Source organism: Peromyscus maniculatus, chromosome 20 (genome assembly GCF_049852395.1).
Source record: "Peromyscus maniculatus bairdii isolate BWxNUB_F1_BW_parent chromosome 20, HU_Pman_BW_mat_3.1, whole genome shotgun sequence".
Lineage (NCBI taxonomy): Eukaryota > Metazoa > Chordata > Mammalia > Rodentia > Cricetidae > Peromyscus > Peromyscus maniculatus.
This window is the reverse complement of record NC_134871.1, coordinates 18,183,714-18,205,154: the sequence shown is the minus strand read 5'-3', so window position 1 is coordinate 18,205,154 and position 21,441 is coordinate 18,183,714. Positions and strand designations below refer to the sequence as shown.

The 21,441-nt window shown below is 40.7% G+C and overlaps 1 protein-coding gene across 7 annotated transcripts in view; it reads right to left on the bottom strand.

Annotated features, from left to right (window-relative positions):
• Positions 1-21,441, bottom strand: part of Sybu (syntabulin) — a 110,902-nt gene that overhangs the window by 30,479 nt on the left and 58,982 nt on the right. For 6 of the 7 annotated variants that reach the window (XM_006978693.3, XM_015997404.3, XM_006978694.4 and 3 more), the window contains one exon: positions 16,132-16,329. In XM_006978693.3, coding sequence (XP_006978755.2) covers positions 16,132-16,329 — 198 coding nt within the window. Of the gene's footprint in view, positions 1-2,698; positions 2,956-16,131; positions 16,330-21,441 lie in introns of those variants that run through there. The other variant, XM_006978697.4, reaches the window with a different exon arrangement.

Here is a 21,441-nt window from a genome sequence, read left to right as displayed (position 1 = left end):
TCAGTAGAAGAAAACTGAACGTTGCCTGGTTAGTAGGGATGATGCTAAAGATTTAGTTATTGTCTTGGAACATTAGAAAAGAGACTTATTCTTACTAGATCATCTGAGTGATGTGCACTTCAGATTATACTCAGCAAGACGTAGGTGGGGTGTGTGGACTTACACTGCTTCCGAGTTCCTAACCTCTAGAGCCCCCACCCCACCCCATTTTCTATTCAAGTGAGATGGTGGTATCGTCTTTTTTACACATGCTACATTCTTTCCAGGGCAAACAGATGGAAGGGAAGAGAATATGCCAGAAAGAAAAGTAGAAATGAAAATGACATTAAAATAAAAATAAAGTTGCAAAGTATAATCTAAGGTCAACTCTGCATGTGCTTTAAATAACTACCAGCAGGCTCTGGGCATATGGCACCAATTTCTTTTTTTCGTTTAGTTTATTTATTTATTTTTGCTTGACTGTCACATGGGACTAGTGCAAGAGGAAACATCCCAGCATGAGGCCTATTTTATACAGATTAATCAGTCATTTCCCATCTCTCTCTTGTCATTCCCTGAATTTTCAACCTAATGCAAAGATTCTCTCTTCAAAATACTTGATCCACTAAATCCTGAACAGAAATCTTTTCAGGAAGTGAGATTAAAAACCTCAAGCCAAGGTTTTAATTGTCACATTTTCAATTCATGTTATAAATATGGGCTGAAATTGTGCTATGGCCTAGCTTCATCCACCACGCCTGCACACTGTAATAGCCTAAATAGTTACTGCTAGCAGGAACAAAATTAGTTGGAAAGTATTCTGTTATGCATGTGTAACAATTTAACAAAAGAGAAATCAACATATTTGAAGTGAACAAAAAGTCTAAATATTTCAATTTGGGATAGTTACACTCTCTTGTACATTGGAACTCACAACTACCTTCAAAATGCCAAGTGTATATAAGCTCTTAGTACTTAACATACAATTTAATAAACTGAAAAAATCAAAGAATTGTTCAAGCTGTTATCTAAAACCTCCTTTGACCACTGTGTGTTGCCATAATGATGATTATGCTTACAGTAGTCATACTATATAATACCACCTAATAGTTACTCTGTGCCATGTGTCATCGGATTTTCAAAAGAACCTTAGCTGATGGCACTATTTTTCTCTGCACATTTTAGGTAAAATACATAGACATTTAGAGGTCAAAATTAAAACAACACTCACTCGCGTGCACGCACACAGACACACACACACACACACACACACACACACACACCATTTTCAAAGATATGCAAATAACAGAATTCGTTAGATAAAGTGAAAAAGGGACATGGATTCTTACTCTCTTGATGAAGTGAAAACTTTGGGGACAGTGTCATAGACAGAACTTCCAGATTACCAACATCATGATTTCTGCAAAGTTTGTCCTAAGAAGCTTTGCTCATTGCTTCATCAACTATGGAAACTTTTTATAAAACATTAAATTGATGACCTAAAGCTTGACCCTTGTGGCAAGTTGGGAACATAATAGTCATCAGTCCATTCATGCTCTCAGAGGGTGGGACCTTCTGCCATTTGGGGCAACCACCTCTTCATGACTAACTGTTGAAAAAGATATCAAACATAGTATGTGTTTTGCTTAAATGGCCATAAACTATGGAAAACAAAAGAACTTTACAGTCTGGCCCAAAGCTCTGTGCTCATTCTTTTTTACTTTTATTATTTTGACTAAACATCAGCATCTTAACACTTCATGGCCTATTTTTGCTTTTCATTTGGAGTCATTAGATGCCACATGTCTACTGAAGACATTCTAAAAATCTTAATTTTACAGTTTTAAGACTACTTAGCTAGAGGCATAGTAACCATATGTATAGCCATCCTTACTTTTCTACTAGTTAATTTTAATGCCACAGGCATTAATAATTTGCCCAGCAGATGAAAGCCTCTTTAAGATGACTCACATGTTTTTACAACAGCAGGAACCCAATTCTTATGCTCCTAGAATGTACAGTAAAGAGGAAGTGTTCCATCAACTCAGACCACACAAAAAAATCCTCCACGCCCCAACCCATGGACATGAAGAGTTTGAGAATGTCTACTGGATGTCATGGAAAAAAAGTAAATCGAAATAGGTCAGACAGACGTGCCCTGAATATTCTCCACAGTTAAACAGCAGACAAGGGCATTTCTCGCACTAATCACAGAAGCAGACTCTCTCTTGACAATAAATGCATCGCATCTCGGCCTACACAGAGGCCCTCTGCAAACCGTGTGAGGTGCCAATTAGCATTAATTGTGGCCATGCTTGTCTATTCCCCTAGCCCAGACACTGGTTGTGCTACATTCAGTATTTATAAATGTGCATGCAATGCTCAGAGTGAGAAGAACATGTCAAAATATAGCCATCCAGAGTCATTTTAAACTTATTCTTGGCATTAGTTCACATACACAGACTCATAAAAGACTGAGGTATTTGAAACAACATATGTAGGCATTAAAGAAAGAATAAAAATTTTAGATATTGTCCCCGCATTCAGAATATCTGAATGGCCTACATGGCAGAGTCGACATTTGTTTTAACTATATATTTTTACCCTATTATAACACCACACACACACACACACACACACACACACACACACACACACACAGAGCATATGCACTGTGATCCAATATAATCATTTACTTACTGTGACTAACACTACTTACTAAGAAAGTAAGCTCCATAGACTTTCATGGCAAACACTGCAAGCAGCCTCCCACCACAGGCTGGGGTATGTCTTTTGCAGAAATACAGTGTGTGCAGCACATCTCTCGGCAGAGTACAGTCTCAGGGTGGGGTATCCATGGAGACGGAGCCTCCTACATGTGCAGGGCAAGGAAGTTACTCTGCTGGGCACCATAGCAACAGGAGGCAGAGGGAGAGCTGGCCTATCAGTGAAGAGCACTGGGCCTTTTCCCTGGTGACTGCAGCATTTCAAATGAAAGCATCGCCCTTGTGAATGGGCACAAAGCATTTGCAGAAGTACCACATTGTCAAATGGAAGTAAATGCTTGCACGACAGTCATGGCTAATCCGTCGGCAATACTGGGACAAAAGCACATAGCCATTTTACACATTCTGATTGTAATGCCCCAGTGAGTAAGCAAGACGTGACACTAAACATCCATGGAGCTCTAAATTCAATGGCAAGCATGTGACATTTTGAGGGAAAAGCTTGGGCACTTCATGAATTAGAGCTATTTAAGTATGCAGGTCACTTCACCACGCTGCCAGGCAGAGAAGAGCTGGGGAGTTCTGTTGTCCTGAGAAGAAGAAAAAGACTGTAGGAACAGTCTTTCTAAACAAGAGCTTTCTCGAAACAGTCACTTCCATCCATGTGCTCCCTCAAATCAGGGTGATTCATACCAACAAGACAATAGAGACAACAGAGGCCTAATAGAAGGAGGGGGTGGTATTCAAATGCCTGGACATTTTGTCATTTGTAAACTTCTGTTTCTGGATCACATTGGAACTGATCATCCACTGAACAAATGCTGTTTGACAGATGAAGCCTTTCCACTATGATACAGCATCCGGTCTAATACTGACACCAATGATCACAAAGGTGGAGGCTGTGTACACTCTCTTCCTAGTGCCATGCAGGGATGAGGCACTGAGTATGCTCTGCTGCATGCCTCACATCCTCATGATCCCCATAGCACTAGAAAAAAAACCAAGTAGTAATTATTTCCCCATGCAACTGAGAAAAATGGAAAACATTTCTTGACATTATAGTCTCCCTTCTGCTATCCCTCCCCCACCTGCTCACGGGTGACCTAGATCACCCTCCTTCAATGTCTAAATATAAGTTGAGTGCCTCCTCCCACAATTACCTCTCACAGAAGAAGGAATCTCTTTGTGTAGAGCCTTCCCCAAGCCTCTTATTGTAGGCTTCTCATAATTACCTTCTTTGAACAGAAAGTGCCATTTGAAAGCCACATGTCAGTCTGAAATGGCCCAAGTCTGTGCTGACTCAGCTGCTTTCAGAGCTCATCTGATGGGATTTGTTCAAATGAGAATCTGGGATAGTAAGTGGTAAAAACTCACTTTCTTTTTTTAATTATAGGTTACAATATAATCACATTTCTTTCTCCCTTTCCTTGTCCAAAACCTTCCACATACCCCTTTTTGCTTTTTCAAATCTATAGTCCCCTTTTTTCCCCCTTTAATTTGTGTGTGTGTATATGTGTGTGCATGCGTGTGCGTGTATGTGTGTATGTATTCCTAAATGTAACCTGCTTGGTCTGTATAATGTTACTTGTGTGTATGCTCTCTGAGATAAGCATTTAGTTGGAATAATCAGTTTGTGTTCTCTTCCCTGGGGGTGACTATCTCTCCCTCTCTCCTCAGTGTTCCTCAGCTGGCTGCAATTCTTTGTACGAGGTTGAGGCCTTGTGGTCTTTCCCCCATCCACTTTGGCATGTGTGTTTTTGCTCTTCTTGTTCAGCTCATGTTTAGGCAAAAACACCAACAGCAGTAACAACTCATTTTCTAATTATTCCTAAGGAATGATACCCTCCACATTTTGCAAATCCCTTGGATAGCAATACCGTCAGTGATTGGTTGTAGAGATCATGTAACCCTACACCTCTTGCTATGTGTGCTCTAAGGCACTGAATAGCTCCTGGTAGTGAAAAGCACTCAGATACCTCCAGGATAACAGAAAAGCCAGCTGTCCTTCTGCTATGCAGGGACCACTGGGGCAGCTTGTTGGTCATTTACTAATGTCCATCTCTGCAGTCCCTTCTTCTATGACAACAGGTGTCCATGTGACTAAGATGTCCTGGGATATAATTAGAAATGACACGTCCCACTTCTTTATTCTGACCCTAAGATGGCCAGGTGCCTTCACGCTCCCTTTGCCCCTTCCTTCTGCCTGGAGCAAAGCGGGCAATATGGCCACTCAAGGAGAAGATAACTGTTAAAGCAGCCTGAGTGCCGATCAGCCTGGATCACCCAAATACCTACGTGTTAGTCTGTAAAAGACAAAGAAATACCAGTGTCTGTTTAATTACTATATTTAGGCCTACTAAAAACCTACAGCCTCACAATAAATGTAGGCTTATAAAAACAACCAGTGAGCGTACAAGACATGGGTTGAAAATTGCTCTAACAGAGGATTTAGGCTGGATTGTAAAGTAAAGATGGCTTGATTGAAAAACTTAGATGAATTAAAGAGTGGCTCAAGAGATGAAAGAAACTGAATACAAGTATTAAATAAAATACAACAGTTGTGCATGGTGGGACACACTTGTAATCCCAGCACCTGTGAGCAGAAGCAGGCAGACCTCTGTGAGCTCAAGCCTAGCCAGTCTACCATACAAAGTTGCAGGTCAGCCAAGGGTACACAGTGAGACCCTGATTAAAAAATTGTATGTTTATATATGATATGTCATATCTAAAGCCTTATCTATAAATCAATAAGACATCATCAATACTTTTAATTGAAACAATAAATTCAAAAGTACTTGTTATTTAGGATTTCATATATCTGAGACTCACTTGGGTTGGCAAATGAAATAGTGCTGTGAAGAAAATGGGAGCCTCGTGCTAAGTCGTATATGCTCCGTCTGTTTACTTTATCCAAATCCTAGGCTAAGCCGTCTGAATTTAACATCCTGTTCAGTTTCACTCCTGGACAATCGAGGCTCCATGGGTTACATGAGGGGTCTCAAACACATAAACCAAACTGCATCTCCTCTCTTGAAGTTCTGAAATGGCCTCCCATTACTCTGACACACAGACCTCACCTGCTCCACCCTTCCCCTTCTGACTCACCACTCTGTCAACTACCTGTGCAGTTCCTAAACTGGGAGGAACAGGCTACCTACGTTCTTCATCTCGAGACAGCTCCCTGTCCTTCCTGGTGACTGCCAACACCTTGCTTTATTCTCACTCCCATAATTTATCTTATATGTGCTTATGCATCAGCCACATGCCCACATTTAAAGTGGGTGACATGAGAACAGAGGCCACACTCATTTTCCCCTTCTCTACTCACGAATGAGAACACTTTCAATACATTGAAAACACTTCCTATATGTGTACTGGATTAATGAATAAGTTAATGAAGGTATAGGCAGAAGGCAAACCTAGGTTTAGCCAAAACCTCTTAATCACATGGTAAACTGAGGATCTCCTCCCTCTAAACTATGCAATGCTACAAATGTTCTCTCAGGTGCCTTACAGCCAGCCATGTTTCAGAAGCTAATCCCTGATTGGGGCCATGTACTTATTTACTGATGCCCTTTACAAGCTTCCAGATCCAGGTCATATGGTAGGAGAATTTTACTACTTGAATTACCCAAGGAAAGAGACGATGTTGTTAAACACATACATTTTTGTGGAGCACTATAGAAGCACGACCAAATGCTATACTACAAATGCACTTTTGAAGAAAACAATAAACTTGTTTCATTGGTTCCCCCATCCAAGTTCACATTTTTTTTCACATGGAGCCTCCAAACTCCTTCTCTGTGGACTTTAGGGAATGTGACCTGTGGTAGCTAATCTTGGTTGTCAACTTGACTACATTTATAATTAATTAAAATGCAAGTAGCTGGACACACTTGTGATGGAATTTTCTTGGTTGGGTTATTTGAGGCGGAACACCTATCCGACACCAGGATAAAAGTGTTGGTCCTAGCCATCCTAAATGTGGGCCACCTCCTGGTGGCAACCCACACGCAAGTAAATGAAGAAGCACGCCTTCCCTGCTCCCCTGTTTGCCCTCACTCTTGCTGGCAAGTTCATCTATCCTGAGCTATTCATTCACTGGTGTTAGAAACTACTTCTTCAGGAGTCCAACACAGATAGAAGACGAGCAGCTCGATAGGACTTCCCTGGGACTCCAGCACCAGACTGGGACTGATGGGACATCAAGTCTTGTGGACCGAACAACTACTGGATTTTTGGGCTTTCTGTCAGGAGACAGCCAATGGACTACTCAGATCACAGCCTGTAAGCCACTCAAATAAATCCCCTCTTAATGTATATTTGTATATATAAATTAGCTCATTCTATCGGGGTGCTCCTTTGGAGAGCCCTGACTAATGCATGACCCTCTTCTCTTGTTCCCTCAGGCTGTGGGACTGGCTCCAATCAATCACAACCATGCAGGTAAGTATGGGATCCCTTCAAGTATGCCCTCTCCTTTGCAGACAGTTTTCAATAACTGTTTCTCCTGTATGGAGGAAATACAAAGTCCAACTTAAAGCATTCATCTGTATGATTTATTATAGCTCGTGTTTGTTAACTTTGCATATGAAAGACGTTTCTGGGTTTATGTCTGTCAGCTGAGGACCAATGAGTATGCTCAATGGTGGGTGTAGTCTTTCACCAAGTATTAGAGACCTGTGTGGCATCCTTGACACATTAGAGTAACTAGTGAGCATCTGGCAGACCCCCAACTCAGTGGCTGAGAACACCAGCCATGCAATAAATCCTAGGAGACTGGGATTTGGACAGCAGTTGCCTTTGAGAAGAGGATTATGATTTACTAATTCTTAGGGGAAGCCCATTAAGGCCCATTTGGCACCATTATTTTGATTGAGTACGTCATCAAAGGCACAGATGGGAGAAAGACATGAGAGTAAATACGTAAACCAGCCACAGAGATAAACACTTAAGTATGCTCATTATGTTCATGCTTGATGCTGCTCTTTTGGTCCTGCTGGGATAGTCTATGAAACTGTCCACCACAAAGCATTATTTGCTGTATTCTGTATACATATTCTCTCAGCATGAGAACTTCAGAGTCCCATTTACAATAACTTCAAATGCTCTCTTGGACAAAGTAATGATCGTCATTCAAGAATCTAGGAAATTAAGTAGAGCTCCTGCCTAATGTTCCAGCTTCATCCTCCCACTATGATAAAACACTTGACCAAAAGCAACTTAGTGGGAGGAAAGGATTGCTGAGCTTATAATTCTAGGTAGCAGTCTATCACATATGGAAGTCAGAGCAGGGACCTGGAGCAGAAGACATGGAGGAATGTTGCTTACTGGCTCACTCTCTGGCTCATGTGGAACTAACTTTCTTATCTATTCCAAACCCACCTGCTATGGATGGTATTACCCACAGCTGGTTGTGTCTACTCTCCCATACCAGTCATGAATCAAGACAATCTCTCACAGACATTGACACAGGCCAAACTGATCCAGGCAATTCTTTAATTGAGGTTCCCTCTTCCCAGATGACATTAGGTCATGTTAAGTTGGCGGTATAAACTAACCAGGACATCTAGCAAATGCAATACTCTAAATTCCAACTATTCTCATATTCATATTCTCTGTCTGTCTGTCTGTCTATATATATCTTTATAGTCTCTCTGTGTATATCTCTGTTTCTCTCTCTCTCTCTCTCTGTCTGTATCTGTGGTATGTGTCCATTCACAGTAACAAATTTTGCAAAGAATGGCTTCACTCATGATTAAGTGGAAATAACCTAGTACCTTAACATCCCTTTGATGTTTACATCCTGTCTTCATGATTTATTTTACTGGTCTGCCTCAAAAAAGCTTATGTTCAATCTTACGGATGTAACTGATGCTACACTGTTATCAGGCACAGTCAGCGCCATCTATCCATGACTATATCAGGGGATGTAAAAATAATAAGAATTTTTAAGGATTTAAAAATAGTAAAAAAAATTCATATCTTATACTAGTACATCTTTCCTAATTGTTACCCTTCTGTACTCTATTTGAAATTACATTTTTGGAGGCAGACCTTAGAACTTTTGTAATAGTTAAAAGTAAGGAGCATAGGTACCTCATCTAAAAATCTATTCAAGAGATGAATTACAAAACATGTTTGTATCTTAGTGTCCCTAATTGAAAAATGTAGGATAATGACATCTGTTTTTTTTTTATTTTGTTTTTGTTTTGTTTTTGTACTAAAGTTAGAATTGAATGAGTTATGAGCTTGGGCTTTTGCCAAAGACAGTGAGTGAGTATTGAGTAAAAGTCTCAGCTTTTCTTACTACTGCCTTTACTGATATTTCAGAATGCTATCCAATGCCTTATTTCAGAATGCTATCCAAGCCCCAAAGTAAATCTAATATATCCTTTCAAATATTCCAGTCTACCTATTTCCATGTCAGAAACAGATTGCAGTCTATACTTGAGGCTGCACCTTGCTGCTGGAGTCTTTTGCTTATGGCCGACAAGATGTGAGAAAATTAACTCCACGTCAAAGAACACAGAGAGTCGAGCTGGTGCCTACCTAGAGCCTTCACCCATACTGACTAGTGCTCACGGTACTGGAAGGTATTCTGCAGACCAACAAAGGAGAAATGCAAATAGCAACCCAGCTACAAAACTTTCAATATACAATGGTGACCTGCTTGTAAGATATGCTGATGCAACAGTGGCACAAAGCTTGTGGGAGTAACCAACCAATATCTGATTGGCTATAAAGCCCACTCCATGAAATGGAACCCCTCCTTTGCACTACTTGGGTTGCCAAGACCCTGAGACTTAGATAGGCCAGGAACCCAGGGGAAAACCAAATCCAATTCTTCTGCTAAAGGAACATAGCAACAGAATGACTCCTAACAACATTCTGCTATACTAATAGATCATTTTCTTGCTCAGCAACCATCAGAAAAGCTTCTGCTGGGGAGGGGCTTGGACCTGCCTCAACTGAATGTACCAGGCTTTGCTCATTCCCCTTGGGAGGCCTTACCTTTTTGGAGGAGGGAATGGGGGAAAGGTTGTGGGGAGAATGTAGCATGAATCTTACAAGTTCTCATTAATAAAATCAAACCTGAGGCCAGTTATTGGGGTGAACACTGGAAGATCAGAGAACCAGAACAAGCCACAGCTACCTCACCTCGCCGGATCCTCAGCTGGTCTTGCTTCCTCAGACTGGAGGCCTCTGAGTCCTCATCCAGAATGGGTCTCAGCTGAATTGCTGCTCTAAAGCCTGAAGCTTAACCAGCTAAAAGCTTAACCAGCCAAATGCTTCTAGTTTCACGCCTTATAAAACTTTCTGCTTTCTACCACCACTCCCTGGAATTAAAGGCTCGCTTCCTGGGATTAAAGGCATGAGTTACCATGCTTGGCTGTATCCTTGAACACATGGATTTCTGCCTCTGGAATGCTAGGATTAAAGGTGTGTGCTACCACTGCCTATCCTAAGTATCTAGTGGCTTTTCTGTTCTCTGACCCCAGATAAGTTTATTAAGGTACACAATATTTTGGGGAACACAATACCGCCACAGGAGAAAACTAGGGGGGAGTGAGAGGAGGGAAGAGAGGGGAATTTTTGGTTGGAATGTAAAATGAATAAAAAATTTCAATAAGGAAAAAAAAAAAGCTCCTGCCTGCAGTAGATTGGAACAAATACAGAGACCTTCAACAGGGCAATATGGAGAGAAAGAGAGGCCTTGTAATACTTAGTGCTGAATGAGATAGCTTCATCAAATCCTTCCCCTCAGAGCCAGAAGGGATGGAAGACTCCAAGGAAACAAACACTTCTAAACACAACAGGAGCAAAGCACATATAAACTCAGAGAGACTGTGGCAGCATGCATAAGGCCTATACAGGTCTAAGCCAGATGAGGTCCCAACACTGAGAGGGGAACTGGACACATGCCCCATCCCTAACCCAGAAGCTATTACCAATTGATAACTTCTCACAAAGGAAAAATCGTTTTCTACAACAGAGCCTCATTGGGTATACGAACTACTCTTAAGGGCAGGCCCCCAAGTCCAGCAGTAGATGGCTAACATAAAATTAACTCAATGGCATTTTTGGAGGTTCTTTGACTCATAATATTTTGTCAAGGGGGGGGGTTATTGTTTTTCTTTTGTTTTGTTTATTTTACAGGTCTTTGTGACTATATTTTGGTTTTCAGTTGGTTTTGTATTTTCATGGGATTTCTGTATGCGCAAATGTGCATTTATATGTGGTTCTTGTGCATTTTCTTCGGCTGCTTTTCTTGTTCATTTTGTCCTATTCCAGTTTGGATGTTTTTATTTTATCTTATTTTATTTTGCTAGTATTTTCTAGATGCCTGTTTGTTTTCTAATGAAAGGGAGAAAGGGTGTAGATTTGGATGGGAGGGCAGGTGGTAAGGATCTGGGAGGAGTTAGGGGAGGGGAACTGTAATCATATTATACTGTATGGAAAAAAAATCTATTAAAAAAGATGGCAGTTATAAACCGCATGTGGTGGCTAATGCTTAGAACCTCAGCACTTGGGAGGCTAAGGCAAAAGGATTGCTGTCTGTTCAAGGCCTACCTGGGCTACATAGTGAAAGGGATTCTAATTCCAAAGTGGCACCAGGAAGACCTGCACCTGGCATGCCAACTCCCAGGCCTGAGGCTGGTGCTCTGGCAGCTGAGGTTTAGAAGAGTGGATTCAGGTAAGCGGCCAAGCTGTTATTTCAGCACACAGAAGTAGAAACGACAAGGAACACATTTGGACTGAACTGGGCAAAGGCCTCTATTAAGCCGAATCACTGACACAGTTGGTACCTTCTGAGTTTTCTAGCAAATGCCTCTTGGATACAGGAAAACTTTTTTTTTTTTTTTTCTAGAGGTAACCAATCCCAGGCCATTGTTTTGAGGTTATTATAGTTCAGCCAGCCAGGTCTCTAATTTCAATAGCTGCTGATATCTGATGACAGGCTAAGGAGATACAGTGGCATCTTTCAAATGCAGATTTCAACATTTCAGCTCCTAGGTAGATTTCTTTCCCATTATTGTGGCCCTAACCACTCACTATGTACTTAGCCCTTCAACTGCCTCTAGTACTTTTTCCTCTGATGGTTTGTTTAAGTTGTATAATTGTGCACCACCCCCATATACCTCTCTAGCCAATCTGTGGACAAAGGTTTTAGTACCCCAATTTGTAAAATAATTACAGTGGATCCTTTGCTTTCCAGGGTTAACATATTCTCCAAGTAATGAACCAGCAACCACAAGCAGCTCTGGAATATTTTAATGGACTTGCAGCAAGCCAGTTAGGGCTTTTACTTCTGGGTAGTTTTAAATCCTGACAGCACACACTGCATACACTCGATAGCGTGCGCGCGTGCGTGCGTGCGTGCGTGCGTGCGTGCGTGTGTGTGTGTGTGTGTGTGTGTGTGTGTGTGTAGGGCTGCAATCACCTGATTCCTCAGAAAGTCACCAGGGAGGAAGGCCTCCATTCCTTTCCTTTTGATCTGTGTTATCACCCAGATTTATCATACAGTGCTCTGCCTTGAATTACAAACTCCCTCAAAATGGGGTCACACTTGCTCATCACCTCCACGCTCCCCTCACACTGAACTCATTGTACAAAGAACACAGTCCATTTCCCACTGAAGTGTCCACTGGATACTTAGCTCACGACAAACACAGATGCATCCTCCAAGGTTTTGCCAAAATGGGAATAAAAGAAAAACTGGAAAGCAGCATCATCATCCAATAGCACCGCAGGAATGCTTTGCTTTCACCCTTTGATACAACTTTTAATTAAATCTGCATAGTTAGTAAGCAACAGAAGCCAAAATGACAGATGGCCTCCCAGAAGTTTCCAGAAGGAGCTTCTGCCTGGCAGGAAGGATTTTCCTGCTGAGGGCACCTCAGGATTCTGTTGGCAAAGAGCAGGCTTGATGACTGGCTGTTCACCTTCCCAAGCCCTTCCTGCATCCCTGGCATATTTCTCCGCTCGGTCTACATCTCAAAGCCCAGGAGCCATTATTAGTTCTTCATGTCAGTGACATTTCAATGACTACTTTCTGAGATAGGGACAGCAAGCATTCCCAAATCTAGAGCAACGGACTTAAAATTAGATGGGCTTAGGTTACTTCATCGTAACTCAAGGAGTCCCTGAGCCCCCAAGTAACAGCCACTAATTGCTTGCTATTTTAATAAACTGGTATTGGTTTTAATGAATGGCCCTTAAAAAAAAAAAGTAGAACATACATCTAGGGCTGATGACCAGCTCTGGCAAGGGTTGGGGGAGGGGAGATGGCTACAGAGGAGCAGATGGTTTTAGCCTGAGAGCAGGACCTTCTGGCTCTTTAACCAACTGTCTCTGCATGCTACCGATTGTAAGAGTCATCCAAGGCCTTGCTTCCTGCATTTCCTCCCTTTATATTCCTGAGATGGCAGGTTTACTCAGCCACAAGTTGAGACTCTGTTGGCCACCCTGCAGATTTTTCTCATAGAAGGAATTTACTGTACAGAATTGGGCTCCATTCAAAAGCAGCAGGGACTTTTTCAGTGACAACGTTTGAAATTTTTGTTGACTCAGAAGATTGAAGGAAGGAGCCCTTTATCACAAGTATGAAGATCAAGAAACGATTGCGTAGGTGGTATTTATGCCTATGAACAATGCAATCAAAAGCAGTTGACAAAAGTTTTGTCTCCAGAGTCACCTTTAGGCAAGGGTCATTAAATCAGGATTCACACATCTCAATAAACCAGATCCATAAAGATGCTGAAACAGCACCAGGTACTTTGTGCACATGATCATTTTTTATGGACTGTAGGAACATAAACAACCCTATGTTGGGCTATAAGAAAGAGATGAGGGCTGGAGAGATGGCTCAGAGGTTGAGAGCACTGACTGCTCTTCCAGAGGACCTGAGTTCAATTCCCAGCAACCACATGGTGGCTCACAGCCATCTGTAACGAGATCTGGTGCCCTCTTCTGGCCTGCAGACATACATGCTGTATACATAATAAATAAATAAATCTTTAAAAAAAAAAAAAAAGAAAGAGATGAAAGACACCTGGGATGATATACTACCCAACTTCTGCATGTACCACCCTCCACCATAATACAATCCAGCCAGAAGGCCCAAGCAAGATGAAGGCTCTCCACATTGAACTCCTTAGCCTCCCAAACCATTAGTAATAAATATCTCATGTCAGGTATTCTGTTGTAATGACCCATGACAGACCAAGGCCAAAAAGAAAAAAAAAAGACTACTGTTTTTAAATACAGATAATCTATAACCAAAGTTGCTAGACCCCTCATATACTGCCGGCAGGAATGTCAAATAGTTCAGTCATGTTGGAAACAAATCTGGTAGTTCATTCAATGGTTAGCATAGAGTTACCACATGATCTAGCATTTTTATTCTTAACTATATATCTGAAAGAGCTGAAAACATGTTCACACAGAAACATATATACAAAAATTCATGGCACCATTATTCATAATAGTTAAAATGTAGACACAGCCCAAATGTCCATCAGCTTATGAACCGACCAGCTAATGGAGTGACTTAGCATGCTAGCACAAAGCGTTAACCAGAGGGGAACCTGGAGGGAGGGGCGATGAGGAAGCCAATGGGAAATCTCAATACTATTTACTCATTTATTTTTCGTAAATCTAAAACTGCTTCTTAAAAATGGTACTTTGAAATTAGAATTTCTACAAAATGGAATATTATTCAGCCATTAAAAAAGAATAAAATACCAATACAGGCTACACTGATGAGCCCTGAAGACATTATTTTAAGTGAAAAACGCATACATGAAAAGTCACATGTATGATTTCATTGTCTGAGGAGATACAAATCCACAGAAAGTAGATGCCACGAAGTGCGAAGAGAAGGACTCAGAGCAGCTGCTAAAGGACTTAAGGTTTCCCTTTGTGGTAATCAAACATTTTTTGGACAAAGATAGTGGTGATATTTGCATAACAGGTAAGCAGAGTAAAAGCAACTAAATTATACAATTCAAATAGACGGACTTAGGATATTTGAATCCTGTCTCTGTAATGGTGAATCTCAGTACTTAACTTGATGAGATCTAGAATTACCTGAGATGCTAGGCATGACTGTGAGTGATTATCTTGACTAGGTTAGCTAAGGTGGAGACCCGTCCCCCCCCCCCCTCTCTCTCTCTCTCTCTCTCTCTCTCTCGTGTGTGTTTGTGTGTGTGTGTGTGTGTGTGTGTATGTAGCATAACCATAGGTGTTAAAGTCTTATGTCATCTTAGTATTTTTTCTAACATATTTGTTTATGTTTTTGAGATACAAAATGTATTTATTCATATATTGTAGGTTCTGAGACTTCACCTTTTCTTCTAAGCACACGGCTTCTCCATCTTTGCAATAGCTATCTGCATGTCATCTTACAGCATCTAATACTCTGTCATTTTTGAAGAGATGCATCTACATGTAAACTTGTTAACCTTTAAAAAATATATATACATATATATATATGCTAATTTAGTAATTCTGCCTAGCTATAGAGATTGGCATCAAGAGCAATATCTCTCTTCACATCTTTTGTCACTTTTTATTTTATAATTTATTCATAATGCAGGTTAGAATTGATTATAGAATTTAAATGTCTGTTAAACTATCAAGCTTATACATTTTCAGCTTTCTTCTTCTTCTGTTTTCTTCTTCTTCTTCTTCTTCTTCTTCTTCTTCTTCTTCTTCTTCTTCTTCTTCTTCTTCTTCTTCTTCTTCTTCTTCTTCTTCTTCGACAGGATTTCTCTGTGTAGCCCTAGCTGTCCTGGAACTAGCTCTGTAGACAAAACTTGAACTTACAGAGATCCACCTGCCTCTTCTTCTCGAGTGCTGGGATTAAAGGCGTGCATCACTAACACCAGGCCCAACTTGTTTTCTTAAAAACCAACCAACCAACCAACCAACCAAACAAAAAACCTATCTATGATGGACAGGTATACCAGCATACTTAGTGATTAGCAGCTATTACATTAAACACTCTACATGCTACCTCCTTTAAAAATGTTTCTGGTTCCTGGGTACCTGACAGTCAGTTCTGACTTGATAGGGAGGTTTCCAATGGAAATCTCTTTTACTGCACCATATCTCCCTTAAAGAAGAGCACACCAATTTGTTATCCAATACAAAATGCTCATCCCAGCAAACATAATACAAATATAATACAAACTAAGCAGATTGTATTTAGAAATATATATATATATATATATATATATATATGCATATGTATGCAACAACAATTAATGAATAAAAAAGAGGCCATGAATTGAAAAAGAGCAAAGAGGAGTCTATGGGAGAGTTTGGGGCATGAAAAGGGAAAGGAGATGATGTTATTATATTATAATATGAAAAAATAAAAGAAATAATTTTGAAAACTATGAATAATAAGGGCACTTACCTGGCTTTATGACTCCTCCCTTTGATTCCTTTTTATAACGAGCTGACTGGACGCCTCCCTCACCAACCGTTCCAATCCTGCATTTCTTCCTGGTAAAGTCTTCATCGCTTCCTGGGCAAAAGCCAATGGGACTGTGCCCTGTGTCTGAGGGAGTCTTCACAGGGGATACCGACTGGCTGCTGGGACAACCTGTGTCATCTACGAGACAGAAATCATTGAGTGTTGAGTCACGACTCGAGAAGCCAGTCATGCAGTGTGCCAGGCACACATACCCACACTCATGAATGAATTGCTTGTAAAACCCAAGTGAACTGGGAGGTTTTTCCATATTTTGGCTACTCACATTGGCAAAGAAAATACTATTCTAAGGGAACACTATACAGATATACTTCATAAGCCTTTTCATCCTAAAGACTTCTGTAACATGCATTTTTAAAAATCAAAGCATATGTCTATTTGAATATTTTCTATGTTATGATTTGTGTTCATATCTGTTCACAGATTTTAGTTTTGTGTTTTGTTTGTTTTTTGCTTTTTGTTTTGTTGTTCAGACGGGGTCTTGCTATGTGGCCCTGGCTGGCCTGGAACTCAGAAATCCATCTTCCTATGCCTTGCAAGCACTGGGACTAAAGGTGTGCGCCATCAGGCTTTGCCATCATGCTTTGTTGTCCACAGTGTTTGGATGGGGTGATTAATATAAAATTTACAAGAAAAACTCAAGATAATTAGCATGTACTTTTTGGAGTTGTTTTTGTTAAGAAAATAAAATTCTTTGAATATTACTGACATTACCTAAGCTTTGGATCACATGGCCCATCTTCTGGTCAATAGAATTTATAGGGAGCCTTGGATTTTAGAAGTTCAAAGAAACAAAGAAGTGATCCTATTTTAAACACATACATCTAACCCAAAAGAGGCCAATTAGATCTATCATACCTGCAGTAAACTGGAAAAATAAATACTAAATTTCGATTATAGCTAAACATAACCAGGGTTATTATTTTAGACTAATGTGTATATTGTGAGGTTATCAGTGCAGATGTCTATTAAGCAAACAGAAAACTCACATTGTTGTTTCTTATAAATGCTTTTAATATTTATTAATTTATTTAGGATTGCTGATTCATGCATTTAAGCTTTAATGAGAATTGCATGAAAATTTAGAACCAAAGTAATGTTACTTTAAAGTATGTATACTCAGCAAAATAGTAAATTTTTATTACTCAACACTTTTTACTAGGTGAAATTATTTTGATACCAGAATTTCTTTACCAATTAAACAAAAGGTTGTAAAAAAAAAAAAAAAGAGCCACACCACTAACAATCCTAGAATTATTGTATTTCTATGAGTATTTGAGTTGTCAGAGTTATTTGCCATCTACCATAGGCTATCTTGGGACTCAACATCTGAAATAATGACAGGCTGGAAGTAGAGCTGGACAGAATAAATGGATTGCATGAATTATGCCTAGGCTTTGTCTAAAAAGGAATTGCCATTGCTTCATTTCTGGCTTTGACTTCATTTTTTATGATGAAATGTCCCAGTCCCTGGAACAAAATGAACTTGGCACTTCAAGACCATGTATTTTTTCTTGCTTTTTTTTTTTTTAAAGCTCTTGGACATACTACTGTTTATGGGACCTCCATGATCTGTTTCTAGAAGTGAATGGTTGTTAGCACACTGTGCCTGCAGATGTGCTACATCCTTCCTGAGCTGCCAGAGGCTTTAGGTCCTGTGATCTAAGGGTGAGCACCTCTCCGGGCTGCCACCTTTCAGCTGTCTCATCACAGGATCTCTTTGCCCCCACCCCCACCCCCAGCATTTACATGCCCTTGTTTCAGTGCAAAAAAATAGGAGAAAAAAATCAGAGCTCCTCTCTCAGGGTGCAAATTTGCTTACTGGGCTAGACTCCAGCAGTTAATACATCTCCACATTGCCCCAGAGAAACTTTTCCTTAATTCCTATTCCAAAGCAGATAAACTCAAAACAAATGTTATTAAAACACTCAAAATTACCTCCTGCCTTTACAATGATTTTCTTGTGAATCAGACCCACCAGTTATTTCTTTTGAAAGATACTGGGTTCAAATAAACAAAAATCTATTGCTTTAGAATGTCTTTTTTTTTTTCTTGAAAATGCCCAAAATCAAAGGGATAAAATTAAGTGATTTCTAGTAGAAAAATACAGTGCTGAGAAATGCTTTTGAAATTGTGTTTTAAATAAACAGGAATCAAACATGTTTTGACTGGTTCTATTACATCTTTCTGGAGTTAAAACATAAAGTATAGCTGGGCGGTGGTGGCACACACCTTTAATCCCAGCACTCAGGAGACAGAGCCAGGTGGATCTCTGTGAGTTCGAGGCCAGCCTGGGCTACAGAGTGAGTTCCAGGAAAGGCACAAAGCTACACAGAGAAACCCTGTCTCGAAAACAAACAAACAAACAAAAAAACAAAACAAAAAATAAAGTATGTACAAAGCATCTTTTTCAGTACTGTGGCTTCTCAAGCAGCTGGGATTAAGTGCTATGGTCTAGACAAAATTTAGGATGTGAAACTGGTGGCATTGTGGGAGAGGCAGAAGCAATTTTTCAGCCCCAGTCCATGGTCCACCTGTCATCAATATTTACAGCTTGTACCTCCAGGAGATGGGAATGAGAAGATGAATATGTAAATCAATCTTGAACTTTGGGTACCTCTTAAAGCATTTGAATCTCTATCTACCATGGTTGAGTAAACAATAGCAATAGAAAATAGGGATTTTCTTAACAAATATGTATCAAATTCTGGCACTGAAGGGGCTCACAGTTATTGTACCCAGCCTGCATCCTAATGCCACTTACAAAGGCAGCAAAGGGAATTTGTGTATGTCACTTTGCACATTTTGTCTCAACTGAGAAGTCTGAGTCAATGCATAGGAAAAAAAAAATCAATAAGTGCTCACAGTGGCCTGTGCTATCTGCCTGACTTTTCTAGTGGAACCAACACTAACAAAGGAATGTAGCTGTGAACAAGAAAGCCTATTATTTCTGCTATGGTATAGGACATGTTATGCAAGGAGGAGGCCAGCATAGAATCAGAACTTCATGTGCCAAAGAATCACCTAGTCACCTGTGGTATCTGAGGGATTCCCTCTGTGCAGAACTGAAGAAGTAATCATCCTTTCAACAATTATTTCTGGGGCTATTTCTCTGCTCTTACCAGTTTGGGTGAAGATAATACTTTCAAAATCTGTGCAAAATATCCTCAGTTGTCATTTACAATGTGTTTGGGTGGGAGCTCCACCTCAACCCCTGGCACTCTATACCCAAAGAGTCTGGAATGTTTGGAAGGAGTCTGGTGGAAGGTCCATCTCGGCTCCCCTCCCCATCTTTTTCCCTAAACCCGCCCCTTCAAAGCCCGCCAAAACACAGCTCCTCTCCCAGAGAGGCTCAAGACCACTCCCACAGGGTATGCAACAGCATCCCAGAAAACAGACTTGTGGTTCTTCCAGTCTCAAGTCCCTGTCTCCTCTCTGCGGGGCCAGGGAATCACCCAGGAACACTTGACTCATTAAACCTGGGCTTTCCAATTCGGTCTGATTCGGTTTGTTACAACCGCGGAGAGACCTTCACGAGACCTAGCACTTGTTGCAATGATACTCCAAGAATGGCAGAGCCAAGCTGCTGTCCTTTGGATGTTCATTTTCAGTCCTACAATTCTGAACTTAAAGATCAAGCATATATTAAAAAGACAGTTACTGGAGGCTACAGAGGTGGCACAGTGGTTAAGAACACTTGCTGCTCTTGTAGAGGACCCAGGTTCTAGTCCCAGAACCCACATGGCAGTTCACAATTGTTTATACCTCTAATTTCAGGGATTTTGTCCCCTCTTCTGATCTCTTTGGATACCAGCCACACATGTGGCAAACATATGCATGTAGGCAAAACATTCATACACATAACATACAAATAAATAAATCTTTAAAAAAAGAGAGATGTAGCTATTGAATCCACTGTACTTATTAGAGTGAGTCTTGTTTCTTACTGCTACTAACTGTTAAACTTGCCTGTGTAATCAATCTATAGATTCATAATCATGGTATTTATAATTGTAACATTTATTGGTTATATTAATATGAAGAAATTATTAATTGCAAACATTTCTGAATAATAGAAGTGAGGGAACTATTTCCAGTCAGGAAATGGAAGAAATCCTTACAGGTTCAAATTGTGGGAGAATGCCTGTGATAGATAGGTCATGGCTTCATGAGGAGGCTGTAGTCAATTGTTGGTCTGTGGGAGGAGGAGGGACTGAACACACACACACACACACACACACACACACACACACACACACACACAACTATTATTTGATCGAATGCTGCTGTGGGACGGTCTGTATGTCAAATTGCTCTGATTGGTCAATAAATAAAACACTGATTGGCCAGTGGCCAGGCAGGAAGTAGGTGGGACAAGGAGAGAGGAGAATTCTGGGAAGCGGAAGGCTGAGGTGGGGAGACACTGCCAGCCGCAGCCATGATCAGCAGCATGTGAAGACACCGGTAAGCCACCAGCCAAGTGGCAAGGTATAGATGTATGGAAATGGATTAATTTAAGCTATAAGCACAGTTAGCAAGAAGCCTGCCACGGCCATACAGTTTGTAAGCAATATAAGTCTCTGTGTTTACTTGGTTGGGTCTGAGCGGCTGTGGGACTGGCGGGTGACAAAGATTTGTCCTGACTGTGGGCAAGGCAGAAAACTCTAGCTACAAATGGCGCCCAACGAGAGGGCAAGAGTTTCCACCTAAAACCTGAGAAAAGATTCTAAAACGGAGCTAAAAACAGCTTCCTCATTGTCTCTCTCAAATGAGCAGCAGCTGCCGGTTTGAGTTACTGGCGGGTTCCTGGCGTGTGAGCTTGACCTGCAGTATGGCGGGAATGAGGCCTCTGCAAGTGGCACATTAAGCTGAGTGGTGGATTTAGCCTTTGCTAGTTACAAAACAAAAAAGGTTTCTGGGCTCTACACTGCTTGGATAAAAGCATAGACCCACTATTTCTGAGAGTTGATGGCTCCCAGAGCTGGTGGAAAACGTACCACTGCCATGTTGGGAAGCTGAAGTGGGCGGAGCCAGCAGCCATAGTGCCGTTTCAGGCTTAAAAGGCTGCAGTTTAAAGCAATAGGCTCAAGGTAATATAAAACATAAGCCACATAAAGATGGCTACCACACAGAGAATCTGGATTATGTTCTCTTTGATATTCATAACTGAAGAGAAACATTTGATTACAAAAGCTGTTGAGTTATGCCAAAATGTGTATTTTAAAGGTACCC